The 19590-nt window shown below is 51.2% G+C and overlaps 1 protein-coding gene across 8 annotated transcripts in view; it reads right to left on the bottom strand.

The window, feature by feature from the left end:
* Nucleotides 1-19590, bottom strand: part of AFDN (afadin, adherens junction formation factor) — a 206259-nt gene that overhangs the window by 134481 nt on the left and 52188 nt on the right. For all 8 annotated transcript variants that reach the window (XM_078880327.1, XM_078880331.1, XM_078880325.1 and 5 more), the window contains exons 2-4: nt 7662-7857; nt 7044-7159; nt 3940-4118 (exon numbers count right to left, since the gene is read on the bottom strand). In XM_078880327.1, coding sequence (XP_078736453.1) covers nt 3940-4118; nt 7044-7159; nt 7662-7857 — 491 coding nt within the window. The remainder of the gene's footprint in view (nt 1-3939; nt 4119-7043; nt 7160-7661; nt 7858-19590) is intronic.

Raw genomic sequence — 19590 nt, forward strand, 5'->3', positions numbered from 1 at the left:
AACAACTGCGCCTGGGTAAGGGAGGTCGGGGATTATCTATGCGGCGCAAGTGATTGTTGCCACTGCTGGTGACTTGCGTGGGATCTTTGTCCATCGCAAGGTTCGGACATTAGAAGTAGAATTCATGATTTATAACATTTTTTGGGGCTAGGCCACGCAATGATTTCGCCAATTGCTAAATCAAAATCACAAATTTTTATTTGAGAAGTTTGGTTGCGAGACTCATTCTTCAACTCACCAGTGAGCGCGAGTCAAAACAATAATAAATTGTGCATCGTTAAAAGCTTGTAACGCCACGTGACAAATTCATTTGTTTGGCCGTGTCGCGGTTTGGTGGGGTTTTAAAACACAAATTTACTCAGATCATAACGTAGCTCAACCCAAAATTCAACGACGAAAAACTGGCAGCGTAAACCTACTACGTGCTAGGCAAGAGTTCATATTATAGGCCTGCGGAAACCTTACGTTGAGAGTGGACATGTGTGTATGAACCCATGGCACCTGGGTCTGTCCCATGACCTCCTTTCAACGAGCCTTCAACACTTCCCGCGGCCTCGGAGTGCACCTGGCCTGGCACAAGCGCCGTAGAGATGTCATCGCCATTTAGTAACGAACGCCGGCTATTGCTGTTGTTGATTAACAAAATCACGTAAATTATTAAATGCCGAGTGGATGCCTGGATTCCAACCCGGATTTGTATTAGTGCGGGGCTAAGCGTCGCTCAGTCACCCCAGTAATCCCAAATGCAATTTGTTTTCCTGGCCCCCTTTGTACGAAAAATATAATAAAACATATAAATTGGGAAAACAATTTTGCCGCAACAAGGAGCTGCGATTGTCCCACGTGATTGCCCTGTGTTTTGTTGGCAATCGAAAGCAAAGATTCACTCCCAAAGGATACACAGCATTTAGCCGCGTGAGCACCCGCTAAGGGAAGGGCAGTTATCGACCATCAACTGAGGATGGTATGAAACCCATAAGGCGTGTGGTGTGGGTACGGTGGGGAGGGGGGGGGTAGAGAGACAAAGGTGGTGTGGCACACGTGTTGCTTGACACACCACCATGAAATATGTGACCAGCGCAAAGAAGTTTCGATTTAAAGCTTTCGTGACTGCAGGGATTCATCTTCTTGGTTCTTTCGGTAAAGTCACGTAGAAGGGAAATAATAAAATAATAAAAATAAAACGTAATAAAATAATTCTCACGACGTTTCGGCCACAACGCAAGCAGCCGTCCTCAGGTGAAGACCAGGTCTGTCGGGGAGACAGCGGTGAGAAGACCAGGTCTGTCTCCCCAACAGACCTGGTCTTCACCTGAGGACGGCTGCTTGCGTTGTGGCCGAAACGTCGTGAGAATTATTTAATGTTTTATTTTATTATTTTATTATTTCCATTCTACGTGACTTTACCGAAAGAACCAAGAAGAAGACATCGCAAGGAAGTTTGGGCAGAGGAACGGGTCAAATGCATTTGTATATTTGGTGTTTGCATGTCTCTCGCACATTCAGAATCAACATCACACGTTTATCGAATTTGGCTGCTATAAATGTCCACATGATAGATGACGATAAGCCACTTCGTCGAGCCACCATTTGTGATGGCCACGTCGCATGTGAAAAAGAGCACCGTGAGCTCGGTAGGCAAAATAAAAAAAACAGTGTATAGTTTAAAAGGTAAAGATGCAGTCTTGCAACTGCTGGAAAAGGTGACCAAGTATTCTCTATGGGGGCTCTATCCGAGCGAGTTTCTTAAAACCCCCCTCTCTCACCCACCCACCTGCCTGTCCACCGCCGAGTTCAACCGCAGTTACGTCTCTAACGGTGCTGCTGTCGCCTGTAGGCCAAAACAACCTCGCTCTCTGCATGCACGTACGGAGATCGTCTTCCGTACCGTACGTAGCCAACCAACCTAGTGGATGCTCTTCCAACGGCAGCGTCCGAGCGAGCGATTGCAGGGCTGTGCTCCCTACAACGGCGCTTGCCCGAGCCGCGCGTTATTAGACTCATCGCCGGGCAGGAAACGCTCGGTAAAATTCACGACTCGCGCCGTTTGCCGGGACAAAAGGCCGCACGGCGTGACGCTTTGGCGCTCATTTATTTACACAGCTCCCACTCCCCCCGCCGCCACCGCCGCTCTCCTTGAAGAGCCTCGTTTTATCAAATAATTATATTTCAAAGCTTTCCCAACCCCCCCAACTTCAATATTTCCACTCTCTCACCGCCGTTACCTAACTGCCCCCCGCCCCAACGCGTCGGTAACCAAACACGTTTTTAAATAAATTTCGTTCTCCACAAGAGGATTTTTTGGGGTCTGATCACGCAAATATAAATGTGTGTCGTTAAAGCCGCCGCCACCGCCAAGTAGTAATGTTTGTCACGTAAACAGAGCACGCCAATTTGTTACTAGTATAATGACCGAGGACAGTCAGGATGTCAAAGGGTTCCCCCACCCCCCCCAACTTCAATATTTCCACTCGCTCACCGCCGTTACCTAGAGAGGGCCTCCAGAGCGATTGGTCGGGAGACGAGGGTTCAAAGGGATTGGAGGAGAGATTTTGAACGTAAAATGCGGGAAAAGCGAGGGCGGACAGTAGGGGTGACGGTTGACCACTGTTGGTGGAGGAGGTTTGGATTAAGTGGGGCGAGCGAGCTACCAGAAAGGGGGGCTCGGGGAGTATCAAAGGGGAAGGCACACGGAGAAGGTGACGTTCGGAAAGAGTTCAAGCATCGAAAACAAAGCCCGGGCCTAGTGTTGGTGCTGTGCCTAAATAAAAGGCTCCGAGTAGCAATGTGTGTCGGTGTCATTACACTAGTTCAGCACACCGGTGTGTTGGAGAGTAAACACCCCTAGTAGATTGTGGGTTTACTCTCACACACACCCACAATAGATCGTGTGGGTTTACTCTCCAACACACCCACAATAGATCGTGTGGGTTTACTCTCCAACACACCCACAATAGATCGTGTGGGTTTACTCTCCAACACACCCATACCTGTCAACCCGTACGGTTTACCCGTATTTTTGTACAGGGAAATTGAGTCTTCAGGTCCATACGAAGTACAGCCGTTTCAATACGGGCAACAAGAAATAATAATGTCTATTTGTTTGTGTTTATTATTTTTTTAAATTTTATTATTTCCCTTCTACGTGACTTTACCGAAAGAACCAAGAAGATGAATCCCTGCAGTCACGAAAGCTTCAAATCGAAAAATTGTATATTTATTCTTCGCACAGGCAAGAGGGGGGGGATCTTTACGACCTGGTGTCCTCGTGCGCGCGTACGTGTGTACATGTACGTGCGTACGCGTGTACATGTACGTGTGCGCGTGTACGCGTGTACATGTGCGCGTGTGCGCGTGTACATGTACGTGTGCGCGTGTACGTGTACGTGTGCGCGTGTACATGTAAGCGTGTGCGTGTACGCGTGTACATGTGCGCGTGTGCGCGTGTACATGTACGTGTACGCGTGTACATGTGCGCGTGTGCGCGTGTACGTGTACGTGTGCGCGTGTACATGTACGTGTGCGCGTGTACGTGTACGTGTACGCGTGTACATGTGCGCGTGTGCGCGTGTACATGTACGTGTGCGCGTGTACGTGTACGTGTGCGCGTGTACATGTACGTGTGCGCGTGTACGCGTGTACATGTGCGCGTGTGCGCGTGTACATGTACGTGTGCGCGTGTACATGTACGTGTGCGCGTGTACGTGTACGTGTACGCGTGTACATGTGCGCGTGTGCGCGTGTACATGTACGTGTGCGCGTGTACGTGTACGTGTGCGCGTGTACATGTACGTGTGCGCGTGTACGCGTGTACATGTGCGCGTGTGCGCGTGTACATGTACGTGTGCGCGTGTACGTGTACGTGTGCGCGTGTACATGTACGTGTGTGCGTGTACGCGTGTACATGTACGTGTGCGCGTGCCGTGCGTGTGCAGCCACCTGTCGGCCTGCGGGGCTGCGCCAACGTCGGGGGCGTTCTCCTCGTCCTCCTCGCAGCGCGACGACGCCTCCCTCTCCCGCCTCTTCTTCTCCTTGCGCTCCTTCTTGGACAGCGTGCGCTTGAAGTTCTGCATCACGCCCTCCTTCTCCGCCTTGCCGGCACCGTTACGCTCCACCTTCTGCGCCGCGCGCCGCCAGGTGACACACGCGATAGAGGGGTTGGGGGGGGGTAGGCCAGAGGTTGCAATCGGGTACCCGATACCCGTACCCTACCCGATACCCGGCTACCCGTTTGCGACCCTGGTGCGGCCGGGTACGGGTACGGGTAGGCCGTGAGTCACTGGTGAGTCACCGTTTGTCACTCATTTCCCAACGTCTTGACTCTTCTCACAATTCAAGTTCCTAGAATCAACCCACCCGCGCCTGCAACATGGCTTCATCCCAAAGGTTGCAATCGGGTACCCGATACCCGTACCCTACCCGATACCCGGCTACCCGTACCCGGCCGGGTACGGGTACCCGTTTGCGACCCTGGTGCAGCCGGGTACGGGTAGGCCGTGAGTCACTGGTGAGTAACCGTTTGTCGCTCATTTCGGGTAGGGTACGGGTAGGGAACGGGTACTCGTACCCGGCTGGGTACGGGTACGGGTACCCATTTGCGACCCTGGTGCGGCCGGGTACGGGTAAGGAATCAAAACCCGTTTGCGACCTCTGGGGTAGGCTCAGCTGGCCGCCGCCACGCATCAAACGGGACGGGGCAAGGCGGGAATCTGAGGAAATTCTGGCTTGGACACGGAGAGACGAACCCGTGTGTGCATCTATGGGACCCTTCCTGCCAGCATCCAAAAATGATGAAAGATAAGAATAGCTGTTTTGCACTTTCAGAAAGGGTGTAAAACCTCTTCTCAATTTTCTACGTGTAAAGTGGAAAGGTGTGCATCTATGGGCCACCTTCTTGCCAGTACAATGATGAAGAATAAGACTAGGCTTTATCCTTTCAGAAAAAGTTAAATCTATTCTTAGGGTATGACCTATTTTTCATCATTTTGGAACATGTGTGTATTGCGTACGCCGCAATACACACACGATTCCTGACACGGGCGCCTGCCTTGTGTGCAGAGTTTCTACGTTCTCTCTCTCGTCCCTGTTATGCAGTCTCTGAGTGCAGTTTCTGTGTTCTACAAATAGTGAGTGTGTGTGAATGTGAGCATGTGGGGAGCGGTGGCGTAGCGGGTCAACACGACAATGGGGAGACAAAGGCGGCCGGGGTGGTGCTGGCCACCCACCCCCTCGTGTGTCGTGCCGGCCTACATAGGTGCACGCCAACAGCACTTGCCCCAACAGTCTGTTACAGGCTATATGGAGAATCTTTGTATTTGTGTGAGCTAGTGTGGTGCATCTGCCAGTCGTCTCAGGCGGTCAACCCATGGCACCTGGGTCTGTCCCGTGACCTCCTCTGTCAGCGAGCCTCCGACACTTCTCGTTGCCTCGGAGTGCACCTGGCCTGGCACAAGCGCCGCCGTGACGTCACCGCCACAGAGTGGAAAACGGTGGCTCTTGTATGCGCGTGTGTTTAACGTATTTCGCCCCGCACAAAGCCAACCGTGCTAATTGGAGGTGTTGTTGTGTGAGCGAGTGTAAATGTGTTTGAATATCAGTGAGAGTGTGTGAAGTTTGTATGCTCTCTCCCTGTTCCCTCCCTAGTTCTCCGGTTTTCTCCTCCCCTCGCTAAATATCCTCCAATACTACACAACCGGTATTGGCCAAAAATTCAACAATTATGAAAAAATGGACCTGAAAACTACTCTATTGGCAAGACACACAGCAGCAGCGCAGCAGCAACATCACCATTCCCCCTCTACTGTGAAAAATCTGCGTAGCAGTAGCACTTATGAAGAGTGGGCGTGTGCGTGGGTGGATGGGTCCATGCCTGCATGGGTGGGTGGGTAGTTGGTTGGGTGACTGGGTGACTTGCTAGGTGGCTGGCTGGCTGGATGGCTGACTGGGTGGCTTGCTAGGTGGCTGGGTGACTGGCTGGCTGGCTGGGTGGCATGCGTAGGAGAGTATGGGCGGGTATGGGTGGGTGGGTGGCTGGCTGACTGGATGGCTTGCTGGGTGGGTGGGTGGCTGGCTGACTGGATGGCTTGCTGGGTGGCTGGGTGGCTGGCTGACTGGATGGCTGGCTGGCTGGCTGGCTGGCTGGCTGGCTGGGTGGCTGGCTGGGTGGCTGGCTGGGTGGCTGGCTTGCTGGGTGGCTGGGTGGGTGGGTGGCTGGCTGACTGGATGGCTTGCTGGGTGGCTGGGTGGCTGGCTGACTGGATGGCTGGCTGGCTGGGTGGCTGGCTGGCTGGGTGGCTGGCTGGGTGGCTGGCTGACTGGATGGCTTGCTGGGTGGCTGGGTGGGTGGCTGGGTGGTTGGCAGGGTGTCTGGCTGACTGGATGGTGGATGGCTGGCTGGCTGACTGGATGGCTTGCTGGGTGGCTGGGTGGCTGGCTGACTGGATGGCTGGCTGGCTGGCTGGCTGGCTGGGTGGCTGGCTGGGTGGCTGGCTGGGTGGCTGGCTTGCTGGGTGGCTGGGTGGGTGGGTGGCTGGCTGACTGGATGGCTTGCTGGGTGGCTGGGTGGCTGGCTGACTGGATGGCTGGCTGGCTGGGTGGCTGGCTGGCTGGGTGGCTGGCTGGGTGGCTGGCTGGGTGGCTGGCTGGGTGGCTGGCTTGCTGGGTGGCTGGGTGGGTGGGTGGCTGGCTGACTGGATGGCTTGCTGGGTGGCTGGGTGGCTGGCTGACTGGATGGCTGGCTGGCTGGGTGGCTGGCTGGCTGGGTGGCTGGCTGGGTGGCTGGCTGACTGGATGGCTTGCTGGGTGGCTGGGTGGGTGGCTGGGTGGTTGGCAGGGTGTCTGGCTGACTGGATGGTGGATGGCTGGCTGGCTGACTGGATGGCTTGCTGGGTGGCTGGGTGGCTGGGTGGATGGCTGGGTGGGTGGGTGGCTGGCTGGGTGGCTGGCTGGCTGGCTGGATGGCTTGCTTGGTGGCTGGCTGGCTGGGTGGGTGGCTGACTGGATGGTGGGTGGCTGGGTGTCTGGCAGGACTGCTGGGTGGGCACCTTGACGGGAGCGATGTCGTTCTCGTTCTTGAGCACAAAGCGCCCCTCGCGGTCGTCCTTGTTCCAGTTGAGCTGCACGACGAGCGGCTTCTCGTGCTCCCCCAGGCGCCGCTCCTCTGCACGGGCGGCACGGGGATAAGGCGGTTGGGCGACAGCACGTGGCATTGGCAACAATTACCAGCGGGCCACCAGCGGCAATGGCACCAGCATTGGCACCAGCATTGGCACCAGCATTGGCACCAGCATTGGCACCAGCATTGGCACCAGCATTGGCACCAGCATTGGCACCAGCATTGGCACCAGCATTAGTAGAAGCATTGGCACCAGTGTAGCATTAATGCCCACAGCAACGACAACGCTGGAACAGCACAGCACTTGTCAACACCGCCACAAACGGATTAACAAACAACACCCAACAGCAACCACTTGTACAACACCCTTAATTCTGTCTCTCTCTCGCTCTCTTTGCGGGAGTGAACTAACACTGCGCGCATTACAAATTAGTATTATTATCGACATCATGATTATTAATCACACCCTAACCCTGAATCTCCTCCACTGATGCTCTCATCCCTCCCTCTTATCCCTCCCTCTCCCCCTCCCTTCCCTCCCTCTCACCTCCGCTGGAGTGAACCTCGTAGAGGGAGTACCGCGGCGCCGTCAGCATGCGGATGTCCGGGCGAAACTTCTCGCTCAACGTCTCCACCACGTCCGACGTGGTGGCCGTGCTGGACACGCGGATGCACTTGGTGGCGAAGTTGCCAGACATCTTGTCTTGGAAGTAGAAGCGCATCACGCCGTGGAACTCCAGCTCCTGGCGACGACAGAGTGAGAGGCCGGATGCGTCAAGCCGGAAGAAGAAGGCGGACGCCACGTCTCCCCCCCCTCAACTCAACCCCCCCCATCTTCTCTCTCCAGACTCCGCACGCAACCTAACCGCCGCCCTGCAGCTGGGGAGATGTTAACTACCTCACCTGGTATGCAGGAGGACGTGGGTTCGATTCCGACCCTGACGCCTGCTGCTGTATATTTGGAGTTTGCGTGTCTCTCTCTCTCTCATCATCATCATCCCGGTGGCTAGGAAATGTTAACTACCTCGCCTGGTGTGCAGGAGGACGTGGGTTCGATTCCGACCCTGACGCCTGCTGCTGTATATTTGGAGTTTGCGTGTCTCGCTTTCATCACCATCACGGTGGTTAGGAGATGTTAACTACCTCGCCTGGTATGCAGGAGGACGTGGGTTCGATTCCGACCCTGACGCCTGCTGCTGTATATTTGGAGTTTGCGTGTCTCTCTCTCTCATCACCATCACGGTGGCTAGGAGATGTTAACTACCTCGCCTGGTATGCAGGAGGACGTGGGTTCGATTCCGACCCTGACGCCTGCTGCTGTATATTTGGAGTTTGCGTGTCTCTCTTTCATCACCATCACGGTGGTTAGGAGATGTTAACTACCTCGCCTGGTGTGCAGGAGGACGTGGGTTCGATTCCGACCCTGACGCCTACTGCTGTATATTTGGAGTTTGCGTGTCTCTCTTTCATCACCATCACGGTGGTTAGATGTTAACTACCTCGCCTGGTATGCAGCAGGACATGGGTTCGATTCCGACCCTGAAGCCTGCTGCTGTATATTTGGAGTTTGCGTGTCTCTCTTTCATCACCATCACGGTGGCTAGGAGATGTTAACTACCTCGCCTGGTATGCAGCAGGACGTGGGTTCGATTCCGACCCTGACGCCTGCTGCTGTATATTTGGAGTTTGCGTGTCTCTCTTTCATCACCATCACGGTGGTTAGATGTTAACTACCTCGCCTGGTATGCAGCAGGACGTGGGTTCGATTCCGACCCTGACGCCTACTGCTGTATATTTGGAGTTTGCGTGTCTCTCTTTCATCACCATCACGGTGGTTAGATGTTAACTACCTCGCCTGGTATGCAGCAGGACATGGGTTCGATTCCGACCCTGAAGCCTGCTGCTGTATATTTGGAGTTTGCGTGTCTCTCTTTCATCACCATCACGGTGGCTAGGAGATGTTAACTACCTCGCCTGGTATGCAGCAGGACGTGGGTTCGATTCCGACCCTGACGCCTGCTGCTGTATATTTGGAGTTTGCGTGTCTCTCTTTCATCACCATCACGGTGGTTAGATGTTAACTACCTCGCCTGGTATGCAGCAGGACGTGGGTTCGATTCTGACCCTGAAGCCTGCTGTATAGTTGAAGTTGGCGTGTCTCTCTCCCCTGTATTCGTGTGGATTTTTTTCCGGGTGCTACGGTTTTTCCATCTACAGTTGGAAACATGCGACAAAATTCGACGTGATAAGCCACTTCGTTGAGCTATCAATTCCAAGTCGCTTCTGAAAAAAAGCTGTACAACTCTGTGGGCCTTACCTGGTAAAATTAAAATTGTTCAGTTTAAAATCAGATAAATAAAATATACAGGAATACCCCGGTTTACATCGGTGGAGGGGGATGCGTTCCTGAAAGGTGCGACGACGAATATCGAAACAAAGTCAATCAAAGCAATTTACAGGGTAGCAGTGGGAGGTGGTAGTAGTGGGTAGCAGTCGTGGATAGTAGTAGTCGTACTGGAAGGCTGAGAGGCGACGGATAATAAGAGAGGACGGACAATTCCGTCAGCGACGTGAGTGTGTGGGGGATGAGGCGACGCAAATCGTGCAGCGGTGTTCATAATAAAGTGAAGACGTGTTTGCGAAGACATAAAAGGGGCAGACATAAATCGGGGTATTACCATCTATAAATGTTGGTATATGTAAATAAATATATCATAAATAGGTATAGATGTAACATGTACGAGTGAAAATATATTTGAATATTTATATATTTCTAAGATTATCTGAACTGGTTCTGGGCGTACCATAGTAGTTGCTTGCTAACGGCCCCTTCCTCAGAAGTCTATGAAGGCTATACGGGGGACCTTTGTCTGATAGGTCACGTGGTACGTGTGGCTCCCCCAGGGCCACGTCCTTAACAACAACCGTGGGGTGCCGGAGTCGCTTAGTAAAAACAAACCGGCTTCCACTCATTTATTTTCTTCCCGTAGAAACGTAAAGCGGTCGCGGGTTGATTGATGAGCGAGCACCCGCTCAGGATTCTCTCGCTCGCTCGCTGGCGGTCAGTCGCCACGTCGCCCATCCATCACCACGTCCCACGGTGCTGCACGTCCTGTGACTTTTTCGTCTTGTCCACACTGTTGTTCAACCACCATCACCGTGAAATACTACGCGCTAACGGCCCCTTCTTCAGAAGTCTATTAAGGCTATACGGGGGACCTTTGTCTGATAGGGAAAGGCCCGAGGAGACGTGACGGATATGAGAAAGGACGGATGATGCTGTCAGCGACGTGAACGTGTGTGGGGGATGAAGCGACGCTAATCGGGTAGCGGACACGTATTTGCGAAACGTCGTAAAAGGGGGAGACTTAAATCAGGCTATTACATACCTACCTCAATACAGACCAATCAGTGCCTACCTCATTACAAACCAATCAGTGCCTACCTCAATATAGACCAATCAGTGCCTACCTCATTACAGACCAATCAGTGCCTACCTCATTACAGACCAATCAGTGCCGACCTCATTACAGACCAATTCAGACCTCATTGTTCTCCCCGTGCCCTAATAAATCTCAAGGGTCACCCGACAAAGTCCCATCACAAGGGAGAAACACAAACCGATTGACAAACTTTTTTTCCGCCCCATATCGAAACGGCTGTACGCCGTATGGACTTGAAAACTACATTTTCCCGTACAAAAAACACGGGGTAAAAAACCGTATGGGTTGACATGTATGGTATTATTACACGTTCTCCCCCTGTTCTGCAGAGTGTGAGCGAGTGTGTGACAGTGTATGAGTGAATGAGCGAGTGTGTGGGTGAATCTGTGTGTGTGTTATTCCCCTGCTCTGCAGTGTGAGTGAGTGTGTGACAAGTGTGTTCTACCCCTGTTCTGCAGAGTGTGAGTGAGTGTGTGACAGTGTATGAATGAATGAGCGAGTGTGTGGGTGAATCTGTGTGTGTGTTATACCCCTGCTCTGCAGTGAGTGAGTGTGTGACAAGTGTGTTCTCCCACTGTTCTGCACAGTGTTGGGTAAGTGCGTGAGAATGGGTGAATGTGAGCCAGTGGAGTTTGTACTTCCCCTGTTCTGCATGGGTTTTTCCTCCGGATTCTCCGGTTTCCTCCCGTAGCTAAAACAAATCACACAATGTAACCGCTATTGAGGCCAAAACATCCCAATGCTGGAAAATTACCTGCAAATTACTCAATTCGGATTATCAAGAAGCAACACTGTAAAGACCTGGCCGCACCATCCTACAACAAGACTATTATATTTCGATTTAAAACTTTCGTGACTGCAGGGATTCATCGTCTTGGTTCTTTCGGTAAAGTCACGCAGAAGGGAAATAATAAAATAATAAAAATAAAACACAATACAATCTTTTATAATAAAATCTATTATTTTATTATGTTTTATTTTTATTATTTTATTATTTCCCTACGTGACTTTACCGAAAGAACCAAGAAGGAGACTATTATAACCAGGTAAGGCGCAACGAGCTATGGAGCTCTATTTCAGAAGCGACCTGGCTATCACAAACGATAGCTCAACGGTGTGGAAAAATGTGCAGCAGCTAAATACAGTAAAACCTTGGATTGCGAGTAACTTGTTCTGCGAGTGTTTAGCAAGACGAGCACATTTTTTTAATACATTTTAATTTGATAAACGAGCGAGGTCTTGCAATACGAGTAGTACGTATACGCTTTGTCTGTCGAGCGTCACGTGACCACAACTGATGTACGAGTGCTTTGATATACGAGTGCTTTGGATTGCAAGCACGTTTCCGGAACGAATTATGCTCGCAATCCAAGGTTTTACTGTACTCTAAAACGTGTCATGTTGATTCTAAATGTGGAGGGAAAAATCGGAGGACCCGGCAAAAAAAAATCTACCTGATTTTTGTATACCCCCTGTATACCAGGCGAGGTAATTAACATCTCATCACCTTGAAATCACCATGGCTAAGTGAGGCTTTCCTGGGTAAATGATCATAATAATAGAAATGAAATAACAATCTGCTTTGTATACAAGTATGTTGAAATTATTTTGCACCATACGTGCTAATCGGAGATACTTTAAATTTACTTTATTGCATAAGCCTCCGTGATATGGGGAGAACATTCCACCAAAACGTAAACACGTATTCCAGTAAACGAAGCCCCCCACCACGGCCACGTGACCCTCGCACGGATGCCCGCTCAACGAATAACGGCAGCCGATAAAAATAGGCAACATTTTTATTGCCAATTATTGTTCTCCATAAACTAATGAAGCCATTAGCGGGAGGCAGCAGCAAGAGCTGAGAGCAAGCGCGTTGGCAAATTGGCGAGAGCGCGGGATCACGCAGAGCTGAATATCATCAGCAAAAGACAAAGATCGCCTGTGTAGCCTTAACAGACTGTTGGGAAAAGTGCTGTCGGCAAGCACCTTTGATGGCCGACACTGTGGCACATGAGGGGGTGGGTGGCCTGCGCCAAGCCCAGCCGCCTTTGTCTCCCCAGTGGCGATGTTTACACACCACACCAAGTACTAATTTCGGGCTAAGTCGACCTAAGGGAGGCCCACGACCGGTTCAGATAATCGTCACTGGCGTTGGCCGTGAGCGGGAATCTAACTCGGGTCGCTGGGTTCATAGCGAAGCGCGCTAACCGCTACCCAGAGGTCGCAAACGGGTTTTGATTCCTTACCCGTACCCGGCCACACCAGGGACGCAAACGGGTACCCGTACCCGGCCGTACCCGTACCCTACCCGTACCCGATTGGGTACCCGTACCCGATTGGGTACGGGTAAGGTACGGGTATCGGGTACCTGATTGCGACCTCTGGGATGAAGCCATGTTGCAGGCGTGGGTGGGTTGATTCTAGGAACTTGAATTGTGAGAAGAGACAAGACGTTGGGAAATGAGTGACAAACGGTTACTCACCAGTGAGTCACGGTCTACCCGTACCCGGCCGCACCAGGGTCGCAAACGGGTAGCCGGGTATCGGGTAGGGTACGGGTATCGGGTACCCGGTTGCGACCTCTGCCGCTACCCTACCGCTCCCCATACCGTGAGCGCACGCGACAACAACGGGTGCGTTGGTAACAAACCGACCGCGCGCGTAACAAGAGCATCGTCCGCATCTCGTAAATCGGCCGCGTTAATAAAAACGCCTCCGCAGATTTTAAAACAAGCGCCGTCACGTGTGCACGAGCGCGATCCTAAACCGCGCCGGGGAATAATGGCCAATGTGAAATTAACGAGCAGTGTAAGGCACAAAAACTGGAGTCTCAAAAGTTAATTGGGGAATTACCAAGGGCCACGTCAGGCGTGATTTTAACAAATTCTGATACTCCTGCCCGGTAACTAGAAAAAGACCACGCACAATGTAAATGGTATTGGCCAAACATCCCTATCATTTTTTACTTTTTATTTTACCAAGAAAGGCCCACTGAGCTGCAAGAAAACTATTTTTCAGAAGCTCATAATCACGTGGTAATATACAGCAGCCAAATACTCCTCTAAACTCGTGACGTCGATTCCAGATGTGAGGGTAAAAACCGGAGGACTCGGAGAAGAATCCACGCGACCAAAGGGAATAAGAGAGACAAATCCACGCGTCAGGGTCGCGATGGAACCCACGGCCTCTTGTATACCAGGCGAGGGAGTTAACATCTCCTATCCACCATGATGATGATGATGAGAGAGAGATATATGCAACTCCAAATAAACAGCTTGAGTCAGGATTGGGATTGAACCTACGACCTCCCATGCCAGGCGAGGGAGTTCATATCTCGCCAACGTGGCAACTGCAGAATTTCTTGAAAACCCTGCAAATTACTCAATTATGGAATCGCACACAGCAGTAGCAACAGCAACGATGCCCCCCTCCCTGACTGCTAAACCTTGACAGGAGTCTCCTTCAAGGAGAGGGCTTGAAACTCAAACGAGGCTCTCTCTGCTGGGGGTAAAGCGAGTGTAAGAATAAAAAAACTAATGCAAATTCGATAATTGTTTTTTTACCCTTCTATCTGGCAACAAAACTGACACCTTTTTTACAAGGAGTCATGTTTACATAGACCACAATACCTGCAGTCATAATGCAAACAAAAAACATAACTCTGATAATGTGCACTGTCCTTGAAGTTGATTGGTCCACACCCGAGACAGCTTTCCTTAGAGCCTAGTCTCACATGGGTTGGACCAGATGACGTCAACTCAAAGACAATACACCATCAGAGTATGAGAGCTCGGGGTAAGCATTTACACCATTGGAAAGCTGTCTCGGGTGTGGACCAATCAACTTCAAGGACAGTGCACATTATCAGAGTTGTGTTTTTGTTTGCATTATGACTGCAGGTATTGTGGTCTATGTAAACATGACTCCTTGTAAAAAATGTGTCAGTTTTGTTGCCAGATAGAAGGGTAAAAAAACAATTATCATATTTTTTACTGCCAAATGAGGTTCCAATGGAATGCAAATTCGTCAACAAAAATTGAGCGCGGGTCACCGATATCGTAGCTAAAAGCTTGACACCACCGCCAACCACGCTGAACCCCCCCTCCTCCCTCCCCTACACCGAATCCTCAAACCCATGACTAATGAATGACAGCCGCAGTCCGTAAGGATACACCTCGTGTGAATGAAACACGACCTCAAATAAATTATTGAGCCACGCACTTGGCAAAGGGCCGAGAGCGGGTCGAGATTACGGCACAAACGCCTAACGGGATGGGATGACCTCCAATTTTCCACAGCGGCAGAGTTGGGATGGTTCGTTGCGTAAAATTACAAAGGTGGTGCCCTGCAATTGCTTACTCGCGTCACTGCTGACGGATGAGAACCACCCACCCCCCATCCCACCACCGTCTAGAGGATATTTTTTCTACTTTTTCCACACTGGCGGAATATCCTGGAAGCACCCACACTACCCCACCACCAATACCATTACCCACCATTCGCCACTAAGTGACGGCGACGTCACCACGGCGCCTGTGCCAGGCAAGGTGCACTTTGAGGCCACGTTAAGTGTCAAAGGCTTGCTGACAGATCACGGGACAGACCCAGGTGCCATGGGTTGGCCGACTGAGATGACCAGTAGATGCACATCAGCTGTATGTCCTACTGAGCCCCACCACCACCACCAGCGACCTGCCGATCATAGACCCTCTTTCTTTATTTTTATGTATTTGTCCTGGAGGAATCCGATGAGCTTTGTGAATGGCAACATCGTCCAGTGAGTGGCAACACCGTCCAGTGAGTGGGTGGCAACATGGTCCAGTGGGTGGCAACATGGTCCAGTGGGTGGGTGGCAACATGGTCCAGTGGGTGGGTGGCAACATCGTCACGTGGGTGGCAACATCGTCCAGTGAGTGGGTGGCAACATCATCGAGTGGGTGGCAATATCATCCAGCAGGTGGCAACATCGTTCGGTGGATGGCAGCATCTTCTCGTGGGTGGTAACAGTCCAATGAGTGGGTGGCAACGCCGCCCATTGAGTTTGTGGAAACACCGTTCAGTGGGTGGTGCCCACTGCCCATCAAGACAGGAAATGAGCACCAACTAAACGCTCAATTTGAGTAGGAAATCACTCCCTGCATTAAACCTAGCGACACGACCTTCCGTGTCAGCAGCACATCCGAGAACACTATAACCGCACACAAAGGTGTGCACAGCATTGCGTAGGAAAGAACTTTGCCAAGTCTAGATTGTAGACTATAATACAGGCGGTCCCAGCTTTCATGACGTTGAGCAATGCGTACACGGAAACCCCATGGGTGTAAATCAGATTCATGTCAACCGGATCGTTATTTTCCCATAAACGGTAGAAACATCACTCGCCCGATGTATTTTTCCTTTTTAAATTGGCCATATTTAACGGGTTTTTTAATTCGGTAAACATCCACACACACAGCCGGACGGCTGCTTGCGTTGTGGCCGAAACGTCGTGAGAATTGTATTTTATTACGTTTTATTTTTATTATTTTATTATTTCCCTTCTACGTGACTTTACCGAAAGAACCAAGAAGATGAATCCACACATATACACAAACACTCAAGAATAAACAAAAGCTCCACGCAAAGTCATGTCAGAAACTGGGCCGACGCTTCCGGGATTTGTGTCAGAAGTAATAACTCTAGATTTGAAGTTTTCGTGACTGCAAGGGTCCATACGCTTTGGTTTTTTCGGTAAAGTCACGTAGGTAAAAAAAAAATGTATTTTTTATTTTAAAAAAATTGCATTCTTATTTTATTTTAATTAAAAAAGAATATTTATTTTCTATTTAAAAAATATATAAATTATTTTTTATTTTACTTTTTACCTACGTGACTTTACCGATAAAACCAAAGAGTATAGAAGTAATGACATTTGTTATTTCACACTCTTACGAGTCCAGACCATCACGAATGCACATTGATCACACGTCAAAGTTGGCTCTCTGAAACAACACCGTTTTGAGTCTGTTGCGGAAACTGGCTTGTACTCAGGGGTGGCTACCGACCGTGAGCTAGCAGGTTTTTGGGCCGGAGACCCCGAAACTGCGGTGGCCGCATCGCACGAGGTTTAAACGCGGGTACGGCAGCGGGTCGCCGCGAGCCCGCGAATCGTAGTCGGAGTCGACCTGGGTCTGTTGCAGCTGGTGCGCACTGATCGACGATTGATGGAAACGACTCTTGAAGATGAGTAGGCATGACTTGTACGCGATCCTGTATTTAATAGTTAGCGAGTGCTGCTCTCCACGTGTCAAACTCGTGATCGGATCACATTTCTGTTTCCTATCAAACGAGCTGCAGCATTTAACACCGACTGGAGTCGTAAATCAAGTTTCTGCGTCGTTAACCGATCCACGGAGGCGTCATAGTAACGTCGCAAATCGGACCGTCGCAAACCGCACACCGCCTGTATTCTTTATTTTCATTATAATTCATAATAAACGTTTTTTGGGTTAGATCGCGTTATTTATAAATGTGTCGTAACCCTCCACCACCCGACACGGCCAATCAGCAAAAAAGTGTCATGTTGACAAAAGACAATAAGTTCACTACTTTAGCCCACCGGTGTGTTGAAGAGTGAATTCACAACATTTACAATTGTGAGTACGACGTTTCGCTGGTAATTACATCCGGCATCATCGGGCAATTTGCCAGAATGGTGAAGCCCTCCACTTGCTCCCGGTCTTAAATAGAGCAGCAACGGGGTGACGTCATCATTTTAACCACCGTAACATTAACACAACAGCAGCTACCGCCCCAGTTTCAGGAGATCTCCTAGCCGTGCCCTGCTGCGGTGTCCTTACATAGCCACAAGCAGTTCCACCATCCATGCTAATTCCCAATCATCCAATCCACTCATCAACTACCTGCAACACCTGTTGCTGATTATGTTAAACTAAACTAAAACATTTCAATGGTAGGAACCTCCTGGTTACACCAGCCCACAGGGGATTATTGTGTCCGTCCGTCGTGCAGGGAAGGGCTGGGTGGGGAGCGGCTGGGTGGGGAGGGGCTGGGTGGGGAGGGTGGGGTGGGGCTGGGAGGGGAGGGGCTGGGTAGGAAGGGTGGGGAGGGGCTGGGTGGGAAGGGTGGGCTGGGTGGGAAGGGTGGGGCTGGGTGGGGGGTGGGAGGGGTGGGGCTGGGTGGGGAGGGGAGGGGCTGGTCACCCCGTGGTGCCCTTATAAAACTCAACGTTTAACCTACTCACGCCGGCTTGTGCCCGCCCTCACAGTCGGGCATATTTGAAGAATAAACCACGCCGCCGTTGACCCTGGCCATTGACCGAGCAACCCAACGTTCCTACCAGCTCCCTCCGCAGGAATGTGTTTTTTTGTTTACCAGGTAAGGTCCGCTGAGCTGCTACATAGCTATCTTTCAGAAGCGACCTTCGCTATCACGATTGATAGCTCAACGAAGTGGCTTATCATCATCACGTGGAAATGTATAGCAGCAGCCAAATACTGTACGCGGGTGCAGACGACCCGGCCCCCCTACCACCCCAACCCGATCATTGCCCACTCATCCCATCTCTGCACATCTGTACAAAAGGCTCTCCGGGAACTTATCCAGACCACCAGCTTAATTTAGGAAGTGAACACGCGGCAGTTTCCCGGTCTACCCCCCCCCATCGAACCTTCGGTTGCCACCGGGGGGGGGGGGTGGTTCTCTCCACGGTTCAGGGGAGGGGGGGGGCGTAATTAATTAGGGGGCGATGACGCGACGTCCGATGTGAAAAGGGGGAAAGACAGAGAGAGTGCTGGAGCCCCCCTCACCCGCTCGATTCGTTCCCCGCAAGGGGCCGATTGAGCGACGTGCAGGATTTGCCTGGATTAGGTGGCCGCGCTGATTCCGCGCTCAGCCGTGGCCCGGGCTGTTCGGCTCACTCGGTGCCAACAAAGTCACTGGGACCCGTCCCGATTACTCGTAGTTGAAGGTTAAAAAAAAGATGATGCACAACAAATGTTAAATAAAGGTGCAGCTCTGCAATTGCTTGGCAGACGGGGCCTCTAACAGAGGGAGCTCCGTACGCTGGCTGTCCGGACGTCCTGGAAGTGGTGGCAGTACCCACATTTTACCTCACCACATGTGGACCCCCGACCCCCCCCTTCTGCCTGTCGAACAAACTCCGGTGTACCCCCGTTGTAAAAAAATTCTGCCGCCCGAGTCCGGCCACATGCAGGCAAGATAGATCGATGCGGCCGATATTCCAGCAGGGGAAGTAAAGAGGTAAGAGCGAGTGTGGTTTATAGCGGCATTCCAGGGAGTCTGGTCACCCGCGTATCTCGTAGCCGCGTGTCCACAAAGTCCGGCCACATGCAGGCAAGATAGATCGATGCGGCCGATACTCCAGCAGGGTAAGTAAAGAGGTAGGAGCGAGCGTGGTTTATAGCGGCATTCCGGGGAGTCTGGTTACCCGAGTATCTCGTAGCCGCGTGTCCACAGCACGGTGGGGGGGGGGGGATGCGTCGTCACGCACCACGGCGACTTGGGTTACAAGGGAGCAAAATCATATATATTTTAAACCTGTCGCTGCAATGGGCTCAGCTGGCCGCCGCGCTTCAAAGGGGGCGTGCGGGAGAGGAGACCATCTGTGTAAATTCCGGCTTTGGACATGGCCAGCGTGCTGCAGCTTTTCAAAGTCTACACGTAGAGTGGAACACGTGCACATAAACGAAACTCGAAACATTTTTCGATTTTAAGCTTTCGTGACTGCAGGGATTCATGTTCTTGGTTCTTTCGGTAAAGTCACGTAGAAGGGAAATAACAAAATAATAAAAATAAAACGATTAAATTATCACGAGGTTTCGATTGCAACACAAGCAATCATCATCAGGTGTGAAAACCACAGCAATTTTTTTTTAAGTGGCGTTTTTTTCTTAACGTTAAGAAAAAACTGCCACTTCTTTTAAAATATATCTCAACATTTTTTTTATTTTACCAGGTAAGGTCCCACCGAACTGCTATATGGCTCTTTTTTAGAAGCGGCCTAGCCAT

This window comes from Lampetra fluviatilis, chromosome 57 (genome assembly GCF_964198595.1).
Source record: "Lampetra fluviatilis chromosome 57, kcLamFluv1.1, whole genome shotgun sequence".
NCBI lineage: Eukaryota > Metazoa > Chordata > Hyperoartia > Petromyzontiformes > Petromyzontidae > Lampetra > Lampetra fluviatilis.